The sequence below is a fragment of the Delphinus delphis genome, chromosome 1 (genome assembly GCF_949987515.2).
Source record: "Delphinus delphis chromosome 1, mDelDel1.2, whole genome shotgun sequence".
In the NCBI taxonomy this organism is placed as follows: Eukaryota; Metazoa; Chordata; class Mammalia; order Artiodactyla; family Delphinidae; genus Delphinus; species Delphinus delphis.
Window position 1 is genome coordinate 67766142 of NC_082683.1, and position 24043 is coordinate 67790184.

At 39.3% G+C, this 24043-nt stretch overlaps 1 protein-coding gene across 1 annotated transcript in view; it reads left to right on the forward strand.

Annotated features, from left to right (window-relative positions):
- The window catches only part of GIPC2 (GIPC PDZ domain containing family member 2), an 82839-nt gene extending 69203 nt beyond the window's left edge, over positions 1-13636 (forward strand). The window contains exon 6 of the mRNA XM_060006150.1: positions 13403-13636. Within this exon, the coding sequence (XP_059862133.1) occupies positions 13403-13542 (140 nt within the window). The 3' untranslated portion in view covers positions 13543-13636. The remainder of the gene's footprint in view (positions 1-13402) is intronic.
- Positions 13637-24043: the final 10407 nt, after the last annotated feature.

Sequence of the window (24043 nt, forward strand, 5' to 3'; positions counted from 1 at the left end):
ATATTTACTTGTTTGTATTCCAAGCATTTCTTAGCTTTCAGAAATGTTGTCTTAATGCAAATTACATTGATATCACGTTATATTCGAGTTAATATGTTTTTGTTAGAAAACTTAAAAAGTAATATGGCAATAAAATGACTAAAACCCAAAACACTATCCTCAAAAAAGGATTGGGATGTATTTACCATTTGAAAATGGAAAACAATTCAAATGGGTTTATGTAGAAGTAACCCTGAAGGGGATAGTGCTTCATTTGGTTGTAAAGTTGTGAACTATTTCACAACCAACCCAATGCCAGCCAACGTGGCTTGCCTTGGAATGTTACCCAATGGGGAAAATGGTTTCTGGAAGATTTTGAGTCCTGTAAGACCCTAGATGGGATTGACCTAACTTAAAGGAAAGTTGTGTCATATAAGTTTCTTCATGAATATTTAAGGCCATTGTGTAAATTGTATACGGAACTACACTATTTTCTGAAGATACCAACTTAGGAGTTTGGAGATCATCCCAGCAACTTCAGAATTTTAGGATTTCTAATTTATAAAGAGATCCAGAGGTGGGGGGGGGGACCTTCAAGATGGCAGAGGCGTAACACTTGGAGATCATCTTCCTCCCCCAAAATACATCAAAAATACATCTACATGTGGAACAACTCCTCAAGAGCACTTACTGAATGCTGGCAGAAGACTTCAGACTTCCCAAAAGGCAAGAAACTCCCCACGTACCTGGGTAGGGCAAAAGAAAAAAGAAAAAACAGAGGCAAAAGAATAAGGATGGAACCTGCAACTCTGGGAGGGAGATGTGAAGGAGGAAAGGTTTTCACACACTAGGAAGACCTTTTACTGGTGGAGACGCGGGGGGGGGGGGCGGTGGGTGGGGGGGAAGATTCGGAGCCACAGAGGAGAGCACAGCAACAGGGGTGCAGAGGGCAAAGCGGAGAGATTCCTGCACAGAGGATCAGTGCTGACCAGCACTCACCAGCCCGAGAGGCTTGTCTGCTTACACACTGGGGCAGGTGGGGGCTGGGAGCTGAGGCTCAGGCTCTGGAGGTCAGATCCCAGGGAGAGGACTGGGGTTGACTGTGTGAACACAGCCTGAAGGGGGCTAGTGCACCATAGCTAGCAGGAAGGGAGTCTGGGAAAAAGTCTGGACCTGCCTAAGAGGCAAGAGACCATTGTTTCAGGGTGTGCGAGGAGAAGGGGATTCCTTCCCTGTCTGCCCACAGAAGGCAGAGAACTGCCTAAACAAGCTCCAGAGATGCGCGCGAGCCGCGGCTATCAGCGCAGACCCCAGAGACGGGCATGAAACGCTAAGGCTGCTGCTGCCGCCACCAAGAAGCCTGTGTGCGAGCACAGGTCACTATCCACACCTCCCCTCCCGGGAGCCTGTGCAGCCTGCCACTGCCAGGGTCCTGTGATCCAGGGACAACTGCCCTGGGAGAACACACAGTGCACCTCAGGCTGTTGCAACATCATGGTGGCCTCTGCTGCCACAGGCTCGCGCTGCATTCCAATTATAACTACTGTACCCCTCCGTCCCCCTGGCCTGAGTGAACCAGAGACCCCTAATCAGCCGCTTCTTTAACCCCCTCCTGTATGGGTGGAAACAGAAGCCTGAGGGTGACCTGCACGCAGAGGTGGGGCCAAAACCAAAGCTGAACCCCAGGAGCTGTGCGAACAAAGAAGAGAAAGGGAAATTTCTCTGTGCAGCATCAGGAGCAGTGGATTAAATCTCCACAGTCAACTTGATGTACCCTGCATCTGTGGAATACCTGAATAGACAACAAATCAACCCAGAACTGAAGCGGTGGACTTTGGGAGCAGCTGTAGACTTGGGGTTTGCTGTCTGCAACTGACTTGTTTCTGATTTTTATGTTTATCTTAGTATAGGTTTTGGCACTTGTTATCATTGGTGGATTTGTTTATTGGTTTGGTTGCTCTCTTCTTTTTCTAATTACTTTTAAATTTTTTTATTTTAATTTTTAAATTTTAATTATTTTATTTTATTTTTATTTTCTTTCTTTATTTCTCCCTTTTCTTCTGAGCCATGTGGCTGACAGGGTCTTGGTGCTCCGGCCTGGTGTCAGGCCTGAGCTTGTGAGGTGGGAGAGCCGAGTTGAGGACATTGGACCACCAGAACCCTTCCAGCCTCACGTAATATCAGTCAGCGAGAGCTCTCCCAGAGATCTCCTTCTCAACACTAAGACCTAATTCCACCAATGGCCAGCAAGCTCCAGTGCTGGATGCCCCATGCCAAACAACTAGCAAGACAGCAACACAACCCCACCCATTGGCAGAGAGGCTACCTAAAATCATACTAAGTCAAGACACCCAAAACTGGATGCAACCCTGCCCAAAAGAAAGACAAGATCCAGCCCCACCCACCAGAATATGGGCACCAGTGCCTCCGTCAGGAAGCCTACACAAGCCACTGAACCAACCTTACCCACTGGGGGCAGACACCAAAAACAATGAGAACTATGAACGTGCAGCCTGTGAAAAGGAGACCTCAAACACAGTAAGTTAAGCAAAATGAGAAGAGAGAGAAATATGCAGCAGATGAAGGAGCAAGGTAAAAAACCCGCCAAACCAAACAAATGAAGAGGAAATAGGCAGTCTACCTGAAAAAGAATTCAGAATAATGATAGTAAAGATGATCCAAAATCTTGGAAATAGAATGGAGAAAATACAAGAAACGTTTAACAAGGACTTAGAAGAACTAAAGAGCAAGCAAACAGTGATGAACAACACAATAAATGAAATTAAAAATTCACTACAAGGAATCAGTAGCAGAATAACTGTGGCAGAAGAATGGATAAGCGACCTGGAAGATAAAATAGTGGAAATAACTACTGCAGAGCAGAATAAAGAAAAAAGAATGAAAAGAATTGAGGACAGTCTCAGAGACTTGTGGGAAAACATTAAATGCACCAACATTCGAATTATAGGGGTCCCAGAAGAAGAAGAGGAAAAGAAAGGATCTGAGAAAATATTTGTAGAGATTATAGTTGAAAACTTCCCTAACATGGGAAAGGAAATAGTCAATCAAGTCCAGGAAGTTCAGAGAGTCCCATACAGGATAAATCCAAGGAGAAACACGCCAAGACACATATTAATCAAACTATCAAAAATTAAATACAAAGAAAAATATTAAAAGCAGCAAGGGAAAAGCTGCAAATAACATACAAGGGAGTTCCCATAAGGTTAACAGTTGATCTTTCAGCAGAAACTCTGCAAGCCAGAAGGAAGTAGCAAGACATATTTAAAGTGATGAAAAGGAAAAACCTACACCCAAGATTACTCTACCCAGCAAGGATCTCATTCAGATTCAACAGAGAAATTAAAACCTTTACAGACAAGCAAAAGATAAGAGAATTCAGCACCAAGAAACCAGCTGTACAACAAATGCTAAAGAGACTTCTCTAGGCAGGAAACACAAGAAAAGGAAATGACCTACAAAAACAAACCCAAAACAATGAACAAAAGGGTAATAGGAACACACATATTGATAATTACCTTAAATGTGAATTGATTAAATGCTCCAGCCAAAAGACATAGACTGGCTGAAGGATACAAAAACAAGACCTGTATATATGCTGTCTGTAAGAGATCCACTTCAGACCCAGGGACACATACAGACTGAAAGTGAGGGGATGGAAAAAGATATTCCATACAAATGGAAATGCAAAGAAAGCTGGGGTAGCAATTCTCATATCAGACAAAATAGACTTTAAAACAAAGACTATTACAAGAGACAAAGAAGGACACTACATAATGATCAAGGGATCAATCCAAGAAGAAGATATAACAGTTGTAAATATTTATGTACCCAACATAGGAGCACCTGAATACATAAGACGAATGCTAACAGCCATAAAACGGGAAATTGACAGTAACACAATCATAGTAGGGTACTTTAACACCCCACTTTCACCAATGGACAGATTATCCAAAAGGAAAATAAATAAGGAAACACAAGCTTTAAATGACACATTAAAGAAGATGGACTTAATTAATATTTGTAGGACATTCCATCCAAAAACAACAGAATACACTTTCTTCTCAAGGACTCATGGAACATTCTCCAGGATAGATCATATCTTAGGTCACAAATCAAGCCTTGATAAATTTAAGAAAATTGAAATCATATCAAGTATCTTTTCTGAACACAACGCTATGAGACTGGATATCAATTACAGGAAAAAACTGTAAAAAATACAAGCACATGGAGGCTAACAATATGCTACTAAATAACCAAAAGGTCACTGAAGATATCAAAGAGGAAATAAAAAAATACCTGAAAAAATTACAATGAAAACACAATGACCCAAAACCTATGGGATGTAACAAAAGCAGTTCTAAAAGGGAAGTTTATAGCAATACAATCCTACCTAAAGAAAGATCTCAAATAAACAACCTAACCTTACACCTAAAGCAATTAGAGAAAGAAGAACAAAAATACCCCAGTTAGCAGAAGGAAAGAAATCATAAAGATCAGATCAGAAGTAAATGAAAAAGAAATGAAGGGAACAATATCAAAGATCAGTAAAGCTAAAAGCTGGTTCTTTGAGAAGATAAACAAAATTGATAAACCATTAGCCAGACTCATCAAGAAAAAAAGGGAGAAGACTCAAATCGACAGAATTAGAAATAAAAAAGGAGAAGTAACAACTGACACTGCTGAAATACAAAGAATCATGAGGGATTACTACAAGTAGCTATATACCAATAAAATGGGCAACCTGGAAGAAATGGACAAATTTTTAGAAAAGCACAACCTTCTGAGACTGAACCAGGAAGAAATAGAAAACATAAACAGACCAATCACAAGCACTGAAATTGAAACTGTGATTAAAAATCTTCCAACATACAAAAGGCCAGGACCAGATGGCTTCACAGGCGAATTCTTTCAAATATTTAGAGAAGAGCTAACACCTATCCTTCTCAAACTCTTCCAAAATATAGCAGAGGGAGGAACACTCCCAAACTCATTCTATGAGGCCACCATCACCCTGATACCAAAACCAGACAAATATGTCACAAAGAAAGAAAATTACAGGCCAATATCACTGATGAACATAGATGCAAAAATCCTCAACAAAATACTAGCAAACAGAATCCAACAGCACATTAAAAGGATCAAAACACCATGATCAAGTGGGGTGTATCCCAGGAATGCAAGGATTCTTCAATATACCCAAATCATTCAATGTGATATACCATATTAAAAAACTGAAGGATAAAAACCCTATTATCATCTCAATAGATGCAGAAAAAGCTTTCAACTAAATTCAACAGCAATTTATGATAAAAACCCTCCAGAAAGTAGGCATAGAGGGAACTTACCTCAACATAATAAAGACCATATGTGAGAAACCCACAGCCAACATTGTTCTCAGTGGTGAAAACCTGAAACCATTTCCTCTAAAATCAAGAACAAGACAAGTTTGCCCACTCTCACCACTATTATTCAACATAGTTTTGGAAGTTTTAGCCACAGCAATCAGAAAAGAAAAAGAAATAAAAGGAATTCAAATCGCAAAAGAATTAAAGCTGTCAGTGTTTGAAGATGACATGATACTATACATAGAGAATCCTAAAGACACTACCAGAAAACTACTAGAGCTAATCAATGAATTTGGTAAAGTAGCAGGATACACAATTAATGCACAGAAATCTTATGCATTCCTATACACTAATGATGAAAAATCTGAAAGAGAAATTAAGAAAACACTCCCATTTGCCATTGCAACAAAAAGAGCAAAATACCTAGCAATAAACCTACCTAAGGAGACAAAAGAACAGTATGCAGAAAACTATAAGACACTGATGAAAGAAATTATAGATGATACAAACAGATGGAGTGATATACCGTGTTCTTGGATTGGAAGAATCAACATTGTGGAAATGACTCTACTACTCAAAGCAGTCTAGAGACTCAATGCAATCCCTATCAAATGACCAGTGGCATTTTTCACAGAACTAGAACAAAAAATTTCACAATTTGTATGGAAACACAAAAGACCCCAAATAGCCAAAGCAATCTTGAGAAAGAAAAACGGAGCTGGAGGAATCAGGCTTCTGGACTTCAGAGTATACTACAAAGCTACAGTAATCAAGACAGTATGGTACTTGCACAGAAACAGAAATATAGATCAGTGGAATAGGATAGAAAGCCCAGAGAGAAACCCACCCACATATGGTCACCTTATTTTTGATAAAGGAGGCAAGAATATACAGTGGAGAAAAGACAGCCTCTTAAGTGGTGCTGGGAAAACTGGACAGGTACATGTAAAAGAATGAGATTAGGGCTTCCCTGGTGGTGCAGTGGTTGGAAGTCCACCTGCCAATGCAGGGGATACGGGTTCGTGCCCCGGTCTGGGAAGATCCCACATGCCGTGGAGCGGCTGGGCCCGTGAGCCATGGCCGCTGAGCCTGTGCGTCCGGAGCCTGCGTGTCTGGAGCCTGTGCTCCGCAACGGGAGAGGCTGCAACAGTGAGAGGCCTGCGTACCGCAAAAAAAAAAAAAAAAAAAAAAAGTGAGATTAGAACCCTCCCTAACACCATACACAAAAATAAACAGAAAATGGATTAAAGACCTAAATGTAAGGCCAGACACTATAAAACTCTTAGGAAAACGTAAGCAGAATGCTCTATGACATAAGTCACAGCAAGATCCTTTTTGACCCACCTCCTAGAGAAATGGAAATAAAAACAGAAATAAACAAATGGGACCTAATGAAACTTAAAGGCTTTTGCACAGCAAAGGAAACCATAAGCAAGATGAAAAAACAACCCTCAGAATGGGAGTAAATACTTGCAAATGAAGCAACTGACAAAGGATTAATCTCCAAAATATACAAGCATTTCATGCGGCTCAATATCAAAAAAACAAATAAACCAATCCGAAAATGGGCAGAAGACGTAAATAGACATTTCTCCAGAGAAGATATACAGATTGCCAACAAACACATGAAAGGATGATCAACATCACTAATCATTAGAGAAATGCAAATCAAAACTACAATGAGATATCATCTCACACCAGTCAGAACGGCCATCATGAAAAAATCTACAAACAATAACTGCTGGAGAGGGTGTGGAGAAAAGGGAACCCTCTTGCACTGTTGGTGGGAATGTAAATTGATACAGTCACTATGGAGAACGGTATGGCGATTCCTTAAAAAACTAAAAATATAACTACTATATGACCCAGCAATCCCACTACTGGGCATATACCCTGAGAAAACCAGAATTCAAAAAGAGTCATGTACCACAGTGTTCATTGCAGCACTATTTAGAATAGGTCGTACATGGAGGCAACCTAAGTGTTCATCAACAGATAAATGGATAAAGAAGATGTGGCACATATATACAGCCATAAAAAGAAATGAAATTGAGTTATTTGTAGTGAGGTGGATGGACCTAGAGTCTGTCATACAGAGTGAAGTTAAGCCAGAAAGAGAAAATACTATATGCTAAAACATATATATGAAATCTAAAAAAAAAGAAAAAGGGGGGCTTCCCTGGTGGCGCAGTGGTTGAGAGTCCGCCTGCCGATGCAGGGGACACGGGTTCGTGCCCCGGTCTGGAAGGATCCCACATGCCGCGGAGCGGCTGCGCCCATGAGCCATGGCCGCTGAGCCTGCGCGTCCGGAGCCTGTGCTCTGCAATGGGAGAGGCCACAACAGTGAGAGGCCTGCGTACCGCAAAAAAAAAAAAAAAAAAAGAAAAAGGTTCTGAAGAACCTAGGGGCAGGACAGTAATAAAGACGCAGACATAGAGAATGGACCTGAGGGCATGGGGCGGGGGAAGGGTAAGCTGGGACAGAGAGAGATAGTAGCATTGACATATACACTACCAAATGTAAAATTGATAGCTAGTGGGAAGCAGCCACATAGCACAGGGAGATCATCTCGGAGCTTTGTGACCACCTAGAGGGGTGGGATAGGGAGGGTGGGAGGGAGAGAGACGCAAGAGGGAGGGGATATGGGGATATATATACATATAGCTGATTCACTTTGTTATACAGCAGAAACTAACACAACATTGTAAAGCAATTATACTCCAATAAAGATGTTAAAAAATTAATGTTATTGCTAATGAAGTTTATCATTTTAAAAGTAGAAATGAAAATCCTTAAAAAAAAAGATCCAGAAATATGTGGAAAGGAAATTTGAATGATAGTTTCTCAGTAGAGTTTTCCTGTAAAATCTTTTATAGGTCTTTTAAATGTATATGATAATGTTATTTAGAGGTTATTACATTTTTCCTAGGATGATTTCTTTTTTCACTGAATTCAAAACAGTGAAAGTCATCCTTCTCAGATAAAGCCAATGAAATTTTGGAAATAGATTTTTCTTAAACATTCTGTATTGCCTGTATTTTTTGATGTTTGACTAATGTGTGAGTTGCTTGAAATGGGTCGACATTTATGAAAAGTCTTAGGGAAAGTAGGTGTTAAAGACTTTACGTAGAAAGAGGTACAGTTACAGATTTAATGGTTAAATTAACAATGGTGGTCACTAACCTTTATCTAAACCCTGCTATGTGCCATTTTATAGATTTGAGAACAAGCAGATTCAGAGATGTTTGGTAACTTGCCCAGTCAGCTAACAAGGACTGAGATTTAATTCTGGGTCTTTGATACCAAGATTTTTCACCTTAAGTAGTACCTTATAGCTAAAAGTTATGTTTAAGTATTTAAAAACTTAGTGGAAAATACAGATTGACCTGTATCACCAATATAAGTTTGTCATTAATAATGATGTTAAAGTTGTTTAGTAGTGGTAATAATATAAAGATATTCTCAGTATGGCCACTAGATGTCAGCACTTAGCTGCTATATGTGGTGTAACAATTCTACATTTTAGTGGAATATTTTTTGCCAGGTTGTATTCAGGTGCTGAATATTATTGCGGCATACTGCAGATCTATTATAGTTAACATATTAAAAGCATTTTAGTAGCTGTCACTATGTTAATGTAATAAAACTTTTTAAAAAGTATTTCATTTTGCTAAAGTTTCTTTTGCTTTTCTCTTTTTTTTCATAAATTTATTTATTTACTTATTTTTGGCTGCGTTGGGTCTTTGTTGCTGCGCACAGGCTTTCTCTAGTTGCGATGAGCAGGGGCTACTCTTCCTTGCGGTCTGCAGGCTTCTCATTGCCGTGGCTTCTCTTGTTGCGGAGCACGGGCTCTGAGCGCACAGGTTTCAGTAGCTGTGGCACGTGGGCTCAGTAGTTGTGGCTCGTGGGCTCTAGAGCGCAGGCTTAGTAGTTGTGGCGCACGGGCTTAGTTGCTGTGTGGCATGTGGGATCTTCCTGGACCAGGGCTTGAACCCGTGTCCCCTGCATTGGCAGGTGGATTCTTAACCACTGAGCCACCAGGGAAGCCCTCTTTTGCTTTTGTCTTAAATCAGAGGTTCAGTCTTTCACCAAAACGGATACAATAATACCATTTATTTCTCCTGTAAAAAATATTTAAAATCTATGTTTATACTTTATGAGTTAGCAATTCATAACATGTTCAGAGCATGCTCCATTCTTAATTTCTTTTAAAATACATAAGCAAATTATGGATTTTGGAAAGATCTCTGGAGCACTGTATTACATACAGTATTTCCAGCATAACTATGAAGCTGCCTAATTGGTACTTTTGTTTCTTCTACAAGACCCGTGTTTCCTTGAAGGGAGATAACTTACTCAGTTTTTAATCTCAGCTCCTACCACAGTGCCTCTCCCAGAGTAAATCCTTGGTAAATGTTTATTGACCGAATGTCTGTTAAGAGGCACAAAAATAGTGAATTCACAGGGAGTATGGAGTCCTAATATCATTTTTGAAGCTTTAGCCCTTGGGCAAATTATTTAACTTTGAATCATAATTTCTGTATCTTTGTAAAAGGGTATGATAAAAAACAACCTTACTGGGTTGGCAAGGCATTAAATTAAATATATATAAAGTTTCTATCACATCATAAATAATAGGTATAGCTATTATCATTCTTAGCAATGATTACTAACAATTATTGCCAGTAATAATGGTAGTGGTGTAGTAGAGGTAGAAACATATAGGAGGTCTGAGCAGTTCTGGGGCTGTGTTTAGTGTATTGGAGGTTTTCTTCTCTGCTGTGCCAGCATGAGTGAGATTATATAGTTTGGACTGTAAGGTTATTGTCTGGGTATCTTAAGCCATCATTTTTCTCAATTTGTGACTAAGGAACCCAAACCAGAGATTGCGAGTCAGAGTCGGCCAGGTCCAGGATATGTTGTTCCTGGGCTCAGGGCGCTAGCCAGTACTGCTGACTTCCTGAGGTGCCAAAAAACATGCACCAAGTTGTTTCTTTCAGCCAATGTGTGTGTGTGTGTGTGTGTGTGTGTGTGTGTGTGTGTGTGTGTGAGAGAGAGAGAGAGAGAGAGAGAGAGAGAGAGAGAGAGAGAGAGGGAGGTTGTTTGATTCAGTGTCCATTAGTGAACATCTGATCCTGGTCATCGTTTCCTCCAGCATTTAAGAGCATCAGTCATCTGCACTGTTAATTTCTGCTTCTGAATTGTCTGTAGGTTTTCTCATATCTTTTATTTGTGTGCATCTTATTTCTTCCTCAAAGAAGAAATATCACCCTCATGTCAGTATGATCTTTAGGTAACTGTCTCAATAAATTCTGTCTGTATGCCCTATGAGAACTATTTAGAATTGGAGTCTAAGCAAACTTCTGAACTTGAGTCCTACTTTTGCAAAGTTTTGGCTGCTCTTCTTTCACATCCTGGCTACAGGATCAGAGTTCTGGGCTTCACTTTCTTGAGTGCATGCTAACTGTGCGGGTACAAAAATTATTTAAGTGTAATTACAAGGACTCTTTCTGGACCTACCCAGCTACCAGCATTTACTGTACATAAGACACTGAACTAGTTTTCCCTGGGCATAAAAGACTGAGTAAGCTATTCAAGATCTGTTGGGAGTTTATTCTCTGATAGAGGCAATATGTAGATGAAAATAATGACAACACAGAACAATGTTAAATGTGCACCGTAAGGCCTTATGCCTCAGAGTGTGGTCTGGGGACTGGCATTACCTGGGGGTTGTTGGAAATGCAGAATCTCAGGCTTTGCTGCAAAGCTACTGGACCAGAATCTGCACTTTGCCGAGATCTCAGCCAATATGTTTGCATACTCAAGTATGAAGAGCACTGGTAGAAGGCTTTAGGGAATGCAGATGTCACTTCCAGTTGGGGACACAGGATTTCATGGAGGAAGGAGCCTTGAAGGAGAGAAAGGATTTTTTTTTTTTTTTTTTTTGTAGTACGTGGGCCTCTCACTGTTGTGGCCTCTCCCGTTGTGGAGCACAGGCTCTGGACGCGCAGGCTCAGCGGCCATGGCTCACGGGCCTAGCCACTCCGCGGCATGTGGGATCTTCCTGGACCAGGGCTTGAACCTGTGTCCCCTGCATTGGCAGGTGGATTCTTAACCACTGTGCCACCACGGAAGCCCTGTGTTCATGTCTTTACCTCTATAGTTTTTAATCTCTCTTTTGAAAAAAAAAATATTTCACTGATCTCTACAATTCTAATTTAGCAGCAATCATTCTAGTTTTCTCCCTTTTCCAATTTATCTTTCTCTGACTGACAAAACGTGGTTCCCACTATTCGGTGGATATACATATATGTGATGCATGCCCTTGTATGTAACCAATCTCTCATCAGTGTGCCTGCTGTCCTCTTCTCCCCCACCCCATGCCCTCCTTACCACACCTGGACTCTCCACCCTACACCAACCTGTCCAGCTATGTGGAAGCCCTCCTCACCTTTACTAGGGCTTTGACTCCTGCCCCAGGTCACCCCATCCACATCCCACTTCTGCTCTGATTGTGGTGCCCTTCTATTGGCCACATCTCCTGCCTTCCCCTTAGCCTACCTGTGTTAGTACTAAGCTGTTCGAGGTGAGGAACAGTTCTTAAATGCTCTCCAGAGCCCTAGTGGATTTTAGCTGGAAAGACCAGACCTCTTGGCTCATTCAGAGAAGTCATACAACCTTTGATTTGTTTAACCTTAACTTGGGAGGGAAAAAGAGGCTGGGCTTTGGTGTTTCTGTTTTACCTGGGTTTTTTTCACCCAAGTCCCAAATCACATCCACACTGTCTCTTCCTGGTAGCTAGTGCTTATAGGGGGCTGAGAAAAAAAACCAGCTGAGCCTTATGGGCTCCCAGCCAGGAGGGACAAGTCCCAGGGGAGTGTGTACTCCTGAAGATGCTGGTTCCCCAGACATAAAATATGGGATCCAGGCAACTTATTAGAAAAACAGAACAAGGGCACCATCTTTGCTTTCTATCCCAAACTGGAAAGGGGCTCAAAAAAAGTTTCCTTGATTCCACGAGGAGACAGATTTCCTCCCCTTCTCCCTAGCTTGATTGCCCCGTTGCAAACTGTTATCCTTTGTCTTTTTTATAGTTGGGGGTGGGGAGTGGAAGAGGGGACGGAGAAAGCTAGTGACTGTGGGGGGTGGGGAGCAGATGTACTCTGGGTCTCCCGTCAGGCTTAGCCACAGGAGCCCTTGCTCCACCCATAGGGACACCAGAGGCTCCCACCTGATGAGCTCCAAGATGGAGGAGAAGACAGGGGTAGAAGATGCAAACCAGGGTGCCAAAGACAGATTGTTTAAAACATCTTTGCTACCTTGATGTGTAATGATAGAGAGTAACTTATTTTAATTTGTACTAGAAGTATGTATCTATGCATGTTCCTTTTATTAAAAATTTTTTTGAATGAATGAATGACTTTTATTATTTAAACTCTTTAATGCTAAATACACATGCATACAGAAAAATGAACAAGTTATAAGTATACAACACAAAATTCTCACAATGTGAACACTTATTTAACCGCCACTCATGTCAAGAAATAAAACTCTGCCAGTACTCAAAAGCCCTCTTTATGCTTTCTCCCAATTATTGCCTGTTCCCTCCTCTCCAAAAGTAACCACTTTCCCAACTTAGCCATAAATTTGTTTTGCCAGTTTTTTTATCTTTATGTAAATGGAATAATATAGTATGATTCCTTTGTGTCCGGCTTCTTTTGCTTAATGTCACATTTGGGAGATTTGAGAATGTTCTGGTATATTAGCTGTGGTTTTTTCACTTTCATTGCTGTGTATAAGTTCATTGTATGATTATACTATGTTTATTTAGTTTCCTACTGATAGATACCTGGGGTCTTCCTGGGTTGGGGCTGTTGTGAATAATACTGCCTATGAACCTTATTGCCCATGGATTTTGGTGCACATAGACGTGCATCTCCTTCTAGAATATCTATGGGAATAGACTTATGCATGTTACTTTTAGAAAGTATTTTGCCTTGGTGTCATTTTTCTCAGTCTTCTGATGCTAATTAATCTTTAAAAATTATTTTTGATAGCTACTACAATGTTTGAAGCTGGAAAGGACAAAGGTAATCCGGATGAATTTGCTGTGGCACTTGATGAAACCCTTGGAGACTTTGCGTTCCCAGATGAGTTTGTCTTTGATGTTTGGGGAGTCATTGGTGATGCCAAATGAGGATGATTATGATGTGAATGATCGTCTCTGGAGGAATGAAAAAAAAAAAGTTAAAATCTGCTTTTAGACACTGTTATGGACTCTGGCTTGTTTTATGCGTATGAATACATTCTTTTGAAATATAATTTTGATTTCTGGGCACTTTTTAATGCAGTTGCATATGTAGTATGCTTAAGATAAATTTCCTAAAACGTGATCAAATTTAATACTCATTTAAAAGCTTTTTAAAGTTAGTTTTAGAGAGTATTTCTAGATAGGTTATTTTGGTCCCCATTGACAGCCATATTTTGTTTTCCACGTATAAGTAGTTGATTGCAATCTCTTTGTAGTTCTTTTGCAAAATCTTAATGCAGTGAAAACGAGGATTGGAGTATAATTTGCCTCATAGCATCTTCATTTTGTTATACTAGCTTGAACAGGATATGTTCAGGACATGAAATACCCATTATGCCTACTAGAGGTCTAGAAACATTTTTTTTTTTAAATCCACTGAATAAGGAGAGGAAGATTCCTATAGCCTGTTGATGTCTATGGCTTACTTACTCTCTTTGTAAAACAAGGATTGATTGACTTTTATTTTTTGCTTCTTTGTAATTGCTTCCTTGCTTCTTAAACTTGTTGAAATCTATTGTGTTGTGTATGTATTTGCACATGTAGAAGAAGGTGAAAAAGAGGCAGATACAGTAGAAACCACTTATATTTGATTTTTCTTTTTTTAGCAGTTCTTACAACACTATTTCTTTTCCATCCATACCTACTGTTATGTTACCCTTTAGAAGCATTCCAGGGAAAGTTTTTATAGTCTTTGTAGAACTTTTCTTTTGAAAGATGTTTACTCAGAAAATAACTATGTTTGAGAACATTTTTGAGGGTTAAAGAGCAACACTTTTTTTGTTTTTTGGAAGAGCAACACTTTTAAGCCTCCTGAACTTAAAAGGAGATACTATAAGCAGTAGATTTCCCCCTAGTGAAAATGCAGGAGGAAGGGAAAATTGAGAAAATATATTAGCTTATTATTTTAGAGTTCTAATGCACTCTCTCTGAAACCTTACATTATTGAGAAAATTGAGGGTAAATGACTGTTTTATCACTCTTAACTTGACATTTTACAGATGTAAGAGAAATGGAAATGAATGGTTTCAACATAGATCATTTAATAAGGCAGAGCATGGTGTGACCAAGTGTTCTTCTAAAATGTCAGATGGAAAATGCTGCATGCTGCCGTGGTAATCAGAAATAATAACCTGTGAGGGGTGTATTCTAGGAAATCAGAAGTAATTCCCTTTTCATGCTGGGTTGATGCTTAGATAACTCTTGTTTTCTGGTGCAACTTCACTTTTGCTGCGTTCCGCTCTCTTTTTCACATAAATTTAATTCTATGAATCTTGGTATTCTTTGTCTCATTAATCTGAAACCTGCACAGAAACTGTTGCAGTCATTAACATGTAACAAAAGCAGTTTATGGAATGTGGATTGTCTTATTGCCCTTGCCCATCATTTGGAAATAGCATTCAGCCCAGGCTGTAGTAATTTGTTGCTACTTGTTTAGTGAATTTCTTTCAGAGGTCCCCAAATACATACTAATTCTTTTTTTTTTTTTTTGCGGTACGCGGTCCTCTCACTGCTGTGGCCTCTCCCGTTGCGGAGCACAGGCTCCGGACGCGCAGGCTCAGCGGCCATGGCTCACGGGCCAGCCGCTCCGCGGCACGTGGGATCCTGCCGGACCAGGGCACGAATCCGTGTCCCCTGCATCGGCAGGCGGACCCTCAACCACTGCGCCACCAGGGAAGCCCCCATACTAATTCTTAATATCACTTCTCATAGGATAGGAAAGTTATTGGATGACTTAAGAGGCCCACAGAAATATTTCGGTTGAAGCAAAAAATAAAATTTTTGGCACTAGATGTTAGATTTGAAATGATGAGTCATTGTTTATTATTGATGGCTGTCTGATCCTCCTTTCCTTCTGGATACGGATGAACACTGACACTTGGTGCAAATTCCCTGTGATTTGTGCAATCTCATATTCACAAAGTGGTTACCATGATCTTTCTAGAGTTTTGATGTGTAAGGTACTGACGGCCATGTACAGCTGCAACTGTAACTTGCTTGTTAGCATCAAATGAGCATAAAGGGTGTCAGCTGGGCACAGGTGTTTTACTACTAACAGTTTTCTTTTTTCTTGAAATGTCTTTCTCTGTTACCTCTACTGATAAACTGATAACAAAGTAAGTTCCTTCACTCTGTTCTCTTACCTGAAAATATATCTCTTTGTGAACTTTGTGCCTTTTGGTAAAACTCTCAGTGCACAAAAGGAACAGGGTTTCTTTTTGGATGTCACAGTCTACAAGTGGGAGCTACCCTTCTACTGCTACAATGAGACGAAGTCTTTTTTTTTTTAACTGTGCCATTTTATTGGCAACACTAAACATTTTCAGAAGGCCTCTGTTGTTTTCTCTTGTTCTCTAAGAACTTTTTTTTCTCCAAGTGGAGGATGATTGTTTCATTCTTTTTAAGATTTTGATTATTTTATTCTTGATTTCCTTTCATGCAAAACAGCATCTTTCAGTGGCCACTAAGAGCACACTCTGTTTTCTTTGTGCAAAGAATGCAAAGGATGAGTGAACGTTGGGTTCAATGGGGTCTTGAGCACAGCTTGGCTCCCAGCAGGTCTACACATTCTGGTGACTACAAATGGGTACATTTTGGGTTTCTGTGATGTTTCAAAAATACAATTATATAATTATATGATGTGAAACTCTTTAAGAATTCAACTAATAGGGCTTCCCTGGTGGTGCAGTGGTTAAGAATCCACCTGCCACTGCAGGGGACACGGGTTCGAGCCCTGGTCCAGGAAGATCCCACATGCTGTGGAGCAACTAAGCCTGTGCGCCACAACTACTGAGCCTGCATGACTAGAGCCCGTGCTCCACAAGAGAAGCCACTGCAATAGGAAGCCCACATACCGCAACAAAGAGTAGCCCCCACTCGCCGCAACTAGAGAAAGCCTGCACGCAGCAACGAAGACCCAACACAGCCAAAAATAAATAAATAATTTAAAGAAAGAATTCAACTATAAAAGCTGTAATCAGTTAACCTCTGCTTGGGGCTGCTATAGCCAATAGTATAATGTGACAGATAATTAGCTAAATAGAGATAATTTTTCCACATGATGTTTAATTTGCAGTATTTCCCCCCATAACTTTAACAAATAGACATTTTCCAAGTAAAGCGCACTTTATTTGGGTCCATGTTGCTAGACCTCCATCAAGTCTAGAGAGCGCCTTCCTGGTTCCTTCAGTTATCATTGCCTTCCTAGCATAGTAGCAAAATGAATTTCACCTGCAAATGGTGTTTTTTTTCAAAGTAATGACTTTTCTAAATAGAGTACAGTTATCTGCCAGAGATGTAAAAGAGTGACCATATAATTACCATTTCACTCTGTGATACATCTAAAACATATGGATACCAATAGTGTACCATTACCTGGAGGAAGTAATAGGTTAAAAAGACAGTTGAGTGTTTTACTCAAGCTGTGAGTGAATAGAGAGAGATAGGAGATGCTATTCAACTCACAGTCCCTCGTATTAGTGCTCTGTGTAAAATGCACATGTATTATCTTCTTGACACAGACTGAAAGAGATATCGGAGTAATGTATCATGGTTATAAACTATTTCTAAGATTGAGAAGTGTACCACTGGCACAGCCTGTCCCTACCTATTACCTGAAAACCCAGTTCTAAGAAATGATTCACGGTTATTATCTGCTAGGAGGGCGAACAAAAGTTGAGTATGACATCTTTATTTCATCGGAGACATTACATCTCTATGAGACTTATGTATAGCCATAGATATTTTCAAGCTATAGGAAGAAAAATTAAAAAAAAAATTTCTGAAAGATAGTTTTAAGTAAACGTTTTGTATTTTGAACTGTTTGTGCCATGCATATAGCATTGACTATATAGAGGTAAAATATTCTACTTTTTCATAAAGAAGTTTTTTTCTCTTTTGTAAAAATCATAGCTTATACTTTAAAATGTATTTTTGAGATTGAATTTGGAAATTTATTAATATGTGAAATTACAAATTATATTTTGATACATTGTTTAAAAATGTAATATTTACTGTATTTCTACTTATAATGTATACATCTTCATGTATTGATCAAAAAGTAAATTATTTGTAAAGCTATCATAACTTTATATTTCTTATATTTAAAATAGAACTCAAATAAAAAATCGTTTTCATGGAAAAAAAGTGATGAATGTTTTTATCATGAAAACAATAAAAATTTGGGGTTTTAAATGTCAGACTTTTTAGTTTTGTCTAAATAAATAATGGGAATAACACATGTGGTTGTCCAGGCCTTTGTGTTTTTAACATACCTTGGTATATCTTTTTCTCAACATATTTTGAAACAAGGTATAACCTCATGGTCTCTTAGTTTTAAAATCCCCAAATTATTTGCTTTGATTCAGTAAAAATACATGAGATAGGCACTGCTACAATACTCTTAAGACAAAACAGTCAGAAGCTGTTCCTGTTGTAAGATGGAGGTTTACCCAGGGTGACACTTTCTCCTTTATTCAACCAATTTTTATGGCACTAATTTCCAAACAATAGTGTAAGTAAAAGACATATCAGCCCCTAGCTCTTCGGTAGTTATGCCTTTTGGGTTCATTATCTCCTTGATAGTTTGAAGGCCCTATCAGAGCTGTTAGAAATCCTTACAAATGTGCTAATTCCATGTACTGGTGGTGGGGCCCAGGAGTCTGCATTTTGACACCTCCTCCAAATGGTTCTAAATGGAAATGAATCAGGGACCTTGACTGTGAGCTCTCTGAAGGTGCTGGCCTAGTCTAGGGTGGAACAATAGATACACTCGAGCACTCAGGATCTATCAAGGTAAACAGAGGTATAAAAGAGATCTCTAATGCAATCAGATAAGTGCTCAAATGCATGTGATGTAGTATGCAAAAAAGCCGTAAATGACAATAGGCATTTTGTTAAGCGGGCAATCTTCTAAACGTTACTTGGTATGCTAGAAGAATTTGTTATCTTAGAGAAATAGACTCCCCAAGTGGCACACTATTGGTTAACCCATGTGATGGTTTTGCCTCAGTTTACATGCAGTGTTTGATGCTTACTGTTGATACAGGTAAATATTGGCTATTTATCTTACCCTTATTAGGTTTTTTATCCTCTTCTAGTTTTGTAGATAAAGATCCTCTGAAACAATGGTTTCTAAACATTTTCGCTTTTAGGAGAATGGAATTGACATGTGTGATAAGAATACTGACCTCTCTCAATTAGAGTAAGTTCAGTGGATGCTGTGGTTTTGATTATGGAAAAGCTAATCTTGTAAAAATGCTGCTTGAATTCTCCTTGTATAGATTTTTCTCTTATTGAGGTCCCTTTATGCAGAGGGTAGAATGCAGAACGTAATTCATGCTTCCTTATCTTATGTGTCATCTAAAAATAAGTGAGAAATAATATTTATGATTAAAAAAGTTATACATCCAATGAATTAATTTAGCTTTGAAAAAGTGTTTTCTCTAGAAGTTAGAATTTCTACCCCCTTGTTCAGATAAGTTCTTGTAAAAATAATTTGATTCGTTTATTTAAAATTTTTTATTTATATTGCATATATATAATATACAATACTTACGTTATATATATTTATAGTGTATATATATATATATATATAAAACAAAATTTACTATTTTAACCATTTTTAAATGTACAGTTTTGTGGCATTAGGTACATTCACAATGTTGTGCAATCATTACCTCTATTTCCAGAACATTTTTTTTTTTTTTTGCGGTACGCGGGCCACTCACTGTTGTGGCCTCTCCCGTTGCGGAGCACAGGCTCCGGACGCGCAGGCTCAGCGGCCATGGCTCACGGGCCCAGCCGCTCCGCGGCATGTGGGATCCTCCTGGACCGGGGCACGAACCTGTGTCCCCTGCATCGGCAGGCGGACTCTCAACCACTGCGCCACCAGAGAAGCCCTATTTCCAGAACTTTTTCATCATCCAAGCAGAAGCTCTATATCCATTAAACAACAACTCCCCATTCCTCTCTCTGCCCAGCCCCTGGAAACTTCTACTTTCTGTCTCTATGAATTGCCTGCTCTAGGTATCTCATATAAATGGAGTTATACAATATTTATCCTTTTATGTCTGGGTTATCTCAGGAAAATGATTTCAAGATTCAACCATGTTGCAACACATATCAGAATTTCATCTTATTTTAACAGAAAAGTAAACAGAAATATAAAAATGAGATAAACCAAAGATTTTCTTCCCCATAAAATAAGAGGAAAACTTCGTCTTTTGCAATGGCGCTGGAGAAAAATGAAGAAATAAAATCTTACAAACTTAAGGAATGGAGTCAAAATCATGGGAAAATTTAGGATAACAGGATAATGGGAACATTGTAGCCATCATCCTGCAATGTCCTTCCCTCTTCACAGCTTCCATTCCTTGCTCTTTCTTCTCTACCTAACCTCCATCCATGGTGTTCCTCAGGCCTCAGGCCTGGGTTCCTATCCCCTAATCTACCCTCTTCTTAGGAGACTCATCTGATCCTGTAACTTTAAACATCTTTATATTTTCAACCCCAAAATCTATATCATCAGTTTGGGCCTCTCTTCTGAGCTCTGTACTCAGATATTCAACTGCTTCCTTGACATCTCCACTTGGTGTGTCAAAACCTTAACATGTCTAGCATGAAACATTAGATTTTTCTCAGAAGTCTTATTTTCTTCAATTTCTGTGACAGGGAGTGGCTCATAATTCACCTCACTGTTCTTTTACCTACTGTGTCTAATTCAGCAGCAAGTCCTTTTTGTTGTATTTCCTAAAATGCCTCCTGAATACATCCACTTCTTTCCAGTTTCACTGTCACCTATTTCATCCACATGTCATTTCTCCTGTGGCTGCTGCAACAGGCTCTGCGCTGCCCGGTAACAAGAGTACCCTGAAAACATTTACTGCAGGGCATGAGTGTTCAGCATCCTTTAAAATGAAAGTGTCAGCGCCTCATTTTTTCTTCTCTGGAAGTGTTTGATATTAAGCTCTTTTCTGTCTTTGAGGGAAGGGACACTACTTTTTGGATGATTCAGCTTCTACTAAAGGGCCCACAGAGTCTACTGTGAAAGAAATAGGAGGAAGGAGGCAAAATGAAGAAATCTCTTAGGTGTAGACTAAAGGCTGTGAAGGCTAAACTGTGTGTGTGTGTAGGAAGGGCACAGAGAGAGAGAGAGAAATGTCTTTAAAGGCCCAAACAGAGGAGATTGGTACCTTGTTTTCCTGCAGGCACATCATGGTTAGATGGAGTGTTTAGACCAACAGGAACAAAAGTCTTCAAAAGATCCCTGATCTTTCATCATGGCACAGAGGGAGTAAGGCCCACAATGAGGGGTGGTGTTTGAACACCCAAGACCTGTGAGGAAGCTTGAGTCGTTGACCAGAGAGCACCAGCCTTCATAGAACAGCTCTTCCCATCCCCTATTTGTTTCTGTCATCAGTGTTCAGTGAGGATATTGTTTGTCAGCAGTCTTGCCTGTTGTTGTATAGCAGGAATGTCACCCTATCTGCTAGAACCTCTGGCTTATTCTTGTGGCTGCCCTATTCCCAGGCATTGTATTTATTTTATTTTTTTCATTTCATTTCATGCCATACCACGTGGCATGCTTGATATTAGTTCTCCAACCAGGGATCGAACCCATGCCCCCTTCAGTGGAAGTGTGGATTCTTAACCACTGGACTGCCAGGGAAGTCCCCCCAGGCTCTTTTTTAAAAAGGACACATAAGCTTTAGAAAAGAGAGATGGTCTCTTGAACACCTGGTGATGCGTGGGGGAATCCTTGGGAGGCTGACCTGAACTAGCATGTGACCCCTGGCTGGGACACCGGCAAATTGCATGTTAATGGGATCACATCACTCCCTTTCAGGCTCCATACAGTGGCCCCCTAAGCCCTGCCCACCCCATTGCCATACTCCCCCTAGTTCTGTGCTCTGGTTACATTAAACTTTCTTTTGACTTCCAAGCTCTTACCTTTCTCAGATCTTTTTCACTTGCTATTTTCTCTGCCTTGAACACCCTTCCTCCTATTTGCATGGCTATGTCCTTGTCATCTTTCTGTTGTTTGTTTAAATGCCACTTCTTTGGAAAAGGCTTTTTTGACCTTCTCCCTCCCCTTATTCTCCGTATTCTTGATCTCAGCCCTTGTTTGTTTCCATCACAACACATCATTATCTGTGATTATTTTATTAGGTTGTTTTTATTCTATGTTCCCCACCTTAATGTCAGCTTCTTGGGGGTGGAATTGTTAATGTCTCTCTCATAGTTGTATCCCCAGCACTTATCATGGAGCCTCGTATATATCAAGCACTAAAAAAGTAATTATTGATGAGGAATTTCAACAAATGTGTGTTGAGTGCCTACTGTGTGTCCAGCCGCAGGAAATGGATCACCTCACCTAATTCTCAGCAACCCCGCAAGGTAGGTAAAGATTAGCCCCATTTTAAAGATGAAGAAACAGGTCTAAAGCAATTAAATAACTTGCTCTAGGACATATATTTGGTTAGTGGCAGGATTTGAACCTAGTTTTGAGTTTAAGTCCTGAGCTCTCTGTAAAATTGATCCTGTTAATACTTTACCAGAGCAATGTTCTGAGTCACTCAACTGAAGAAAGATGTAGAGGGGATCAACATTTGGGGAACAAGGTTATAGATCCAGTTAACTGCTCTCGTCAGCCTGAGTAAGGGTGCAGCTATGCAGAGGTCAGGCTAAGAAGTAGACTTAAATGTCTAAGTGACAGATTTTTAGGTTAGAAACCATATGCTGAAGGATTGTAATGGTTCTTTAGGTTAAAAATTATAATTAGTAATAAGTCTGGATTTTTTTTATAGTCACTGGCATAATAATCACTTGCTAGTTTGACTGAAAAAAAAAAAAAAAGATTAAGGAAAGAAAGGACCTGAGCATTTTTTTGGAGAATAAGGACTTGCCTTAGAAATCCTTCAAAGCTTCTTCTAGTTCAAGTGATTTCATGGTTTAGTTGTTTTGACTTGGGCTGTGGGTATTTTGCTTCTGGAATCATTATTGTTTATGTTTCAGTAAACTATTAAGGGGTGATTGCTGTGTTCTTCAAGCTTGTTTTTAATAGGATGAAACAAATTAAAAAAAAAGTAGCAGCTTGTTATCAAATGCTCTGCATGCCACTTACTGTTTGAAAATGTCATTAGCATTTGAGGTTTCATGGAGCATGGAATCGTATCATTAACCATTTTTAAGACTCAAAGATACTTCAGTTCTGAGAAATGAATTGGTAAGTTATATTGCTTCAGAAGGCTTATTTCTGGACTAAAACTCAATTTATATGCCAAAGGGGTGAGTTTATACAGATGATTATAAATTCCCTGAACATATTCCCTACTCAATTCTTTTCTATACATGAGTGGTCAATTTCAACATATTAACTTATGAGTTGATGAGTAGGGAATATCTGTAAGGCTTCCCTCAATATTAAACTGAAAGTAAGACTATTTGTAACTGTGGTGATTTAAAAAATTAAATCAACCATGTTCCTTCCAGGGGATTACATATTCATGTGTAATTTAGATATGTTTATTGAATTTTTATTGAAATGAGATCCAAGGAAATTCTGAAGTGGGAAGGTATACTGACTGAAATAGAGACAGGTGGCATTTTCAAGAGTGATTATTCTGAAATTCCAAGGAGTATGTCTGTGGCTATCCTTTTTGATTTTCTTGATAAACATTGTTAATAACCTTGGCTTAATCTTTAAATATAAATTCATTAGCTTCCACAAAGATTCCTCCAGGTAATCTAATGCTTATTTCACTGATAAAACTCCCACTATCTCCTTGTCCTATATGGCAGAATTCACTAGGCAACTTAAAATTTTATCTTGGCTGTCCATTATGTGGCATTGCCTGCCTTAGTTGCTACCTTGAGTCTATCTTCCTCTTATGTGAACCTGAATAGCAAATCAGGTATTTGTTATATTTTTGTTGTATCCATTCTGACTTGTCCAGGGTCTGATTTTTGAGCTCTCTGTGATCCAAAGAAGCATAGCCCCTTGACAGCTAAAGTGTCTTTGATAGACAGAGAGCTTCTCCTCTGACTCTTGGGGATTATATCATGCGGTTTCAGAGAGTATTCAGAGTGAATGACTAATTCTACAAACCAACCAATGGTCCTCTAGACCCGAGAGGCAAAGAAATGACTGAGCACTGAAATGCTGCAGAGGTAATTATGGTTAATATCCTGTGAAAGTTATAGATGGCTTCATACCAAACATAAAATTAAAAACTTTAAAAACCTCATTCATGCTTCAAAACTTTTAAATAAGTTTCAAGCAAACAGTTAATTGTGAATTTATTTGTTCTTTGCATGAATAAATAAAACAAACTGAGCTTCTTTGGACTTAGTACTTAATATCATGTGGGTGATTCACATCACTGAAAAC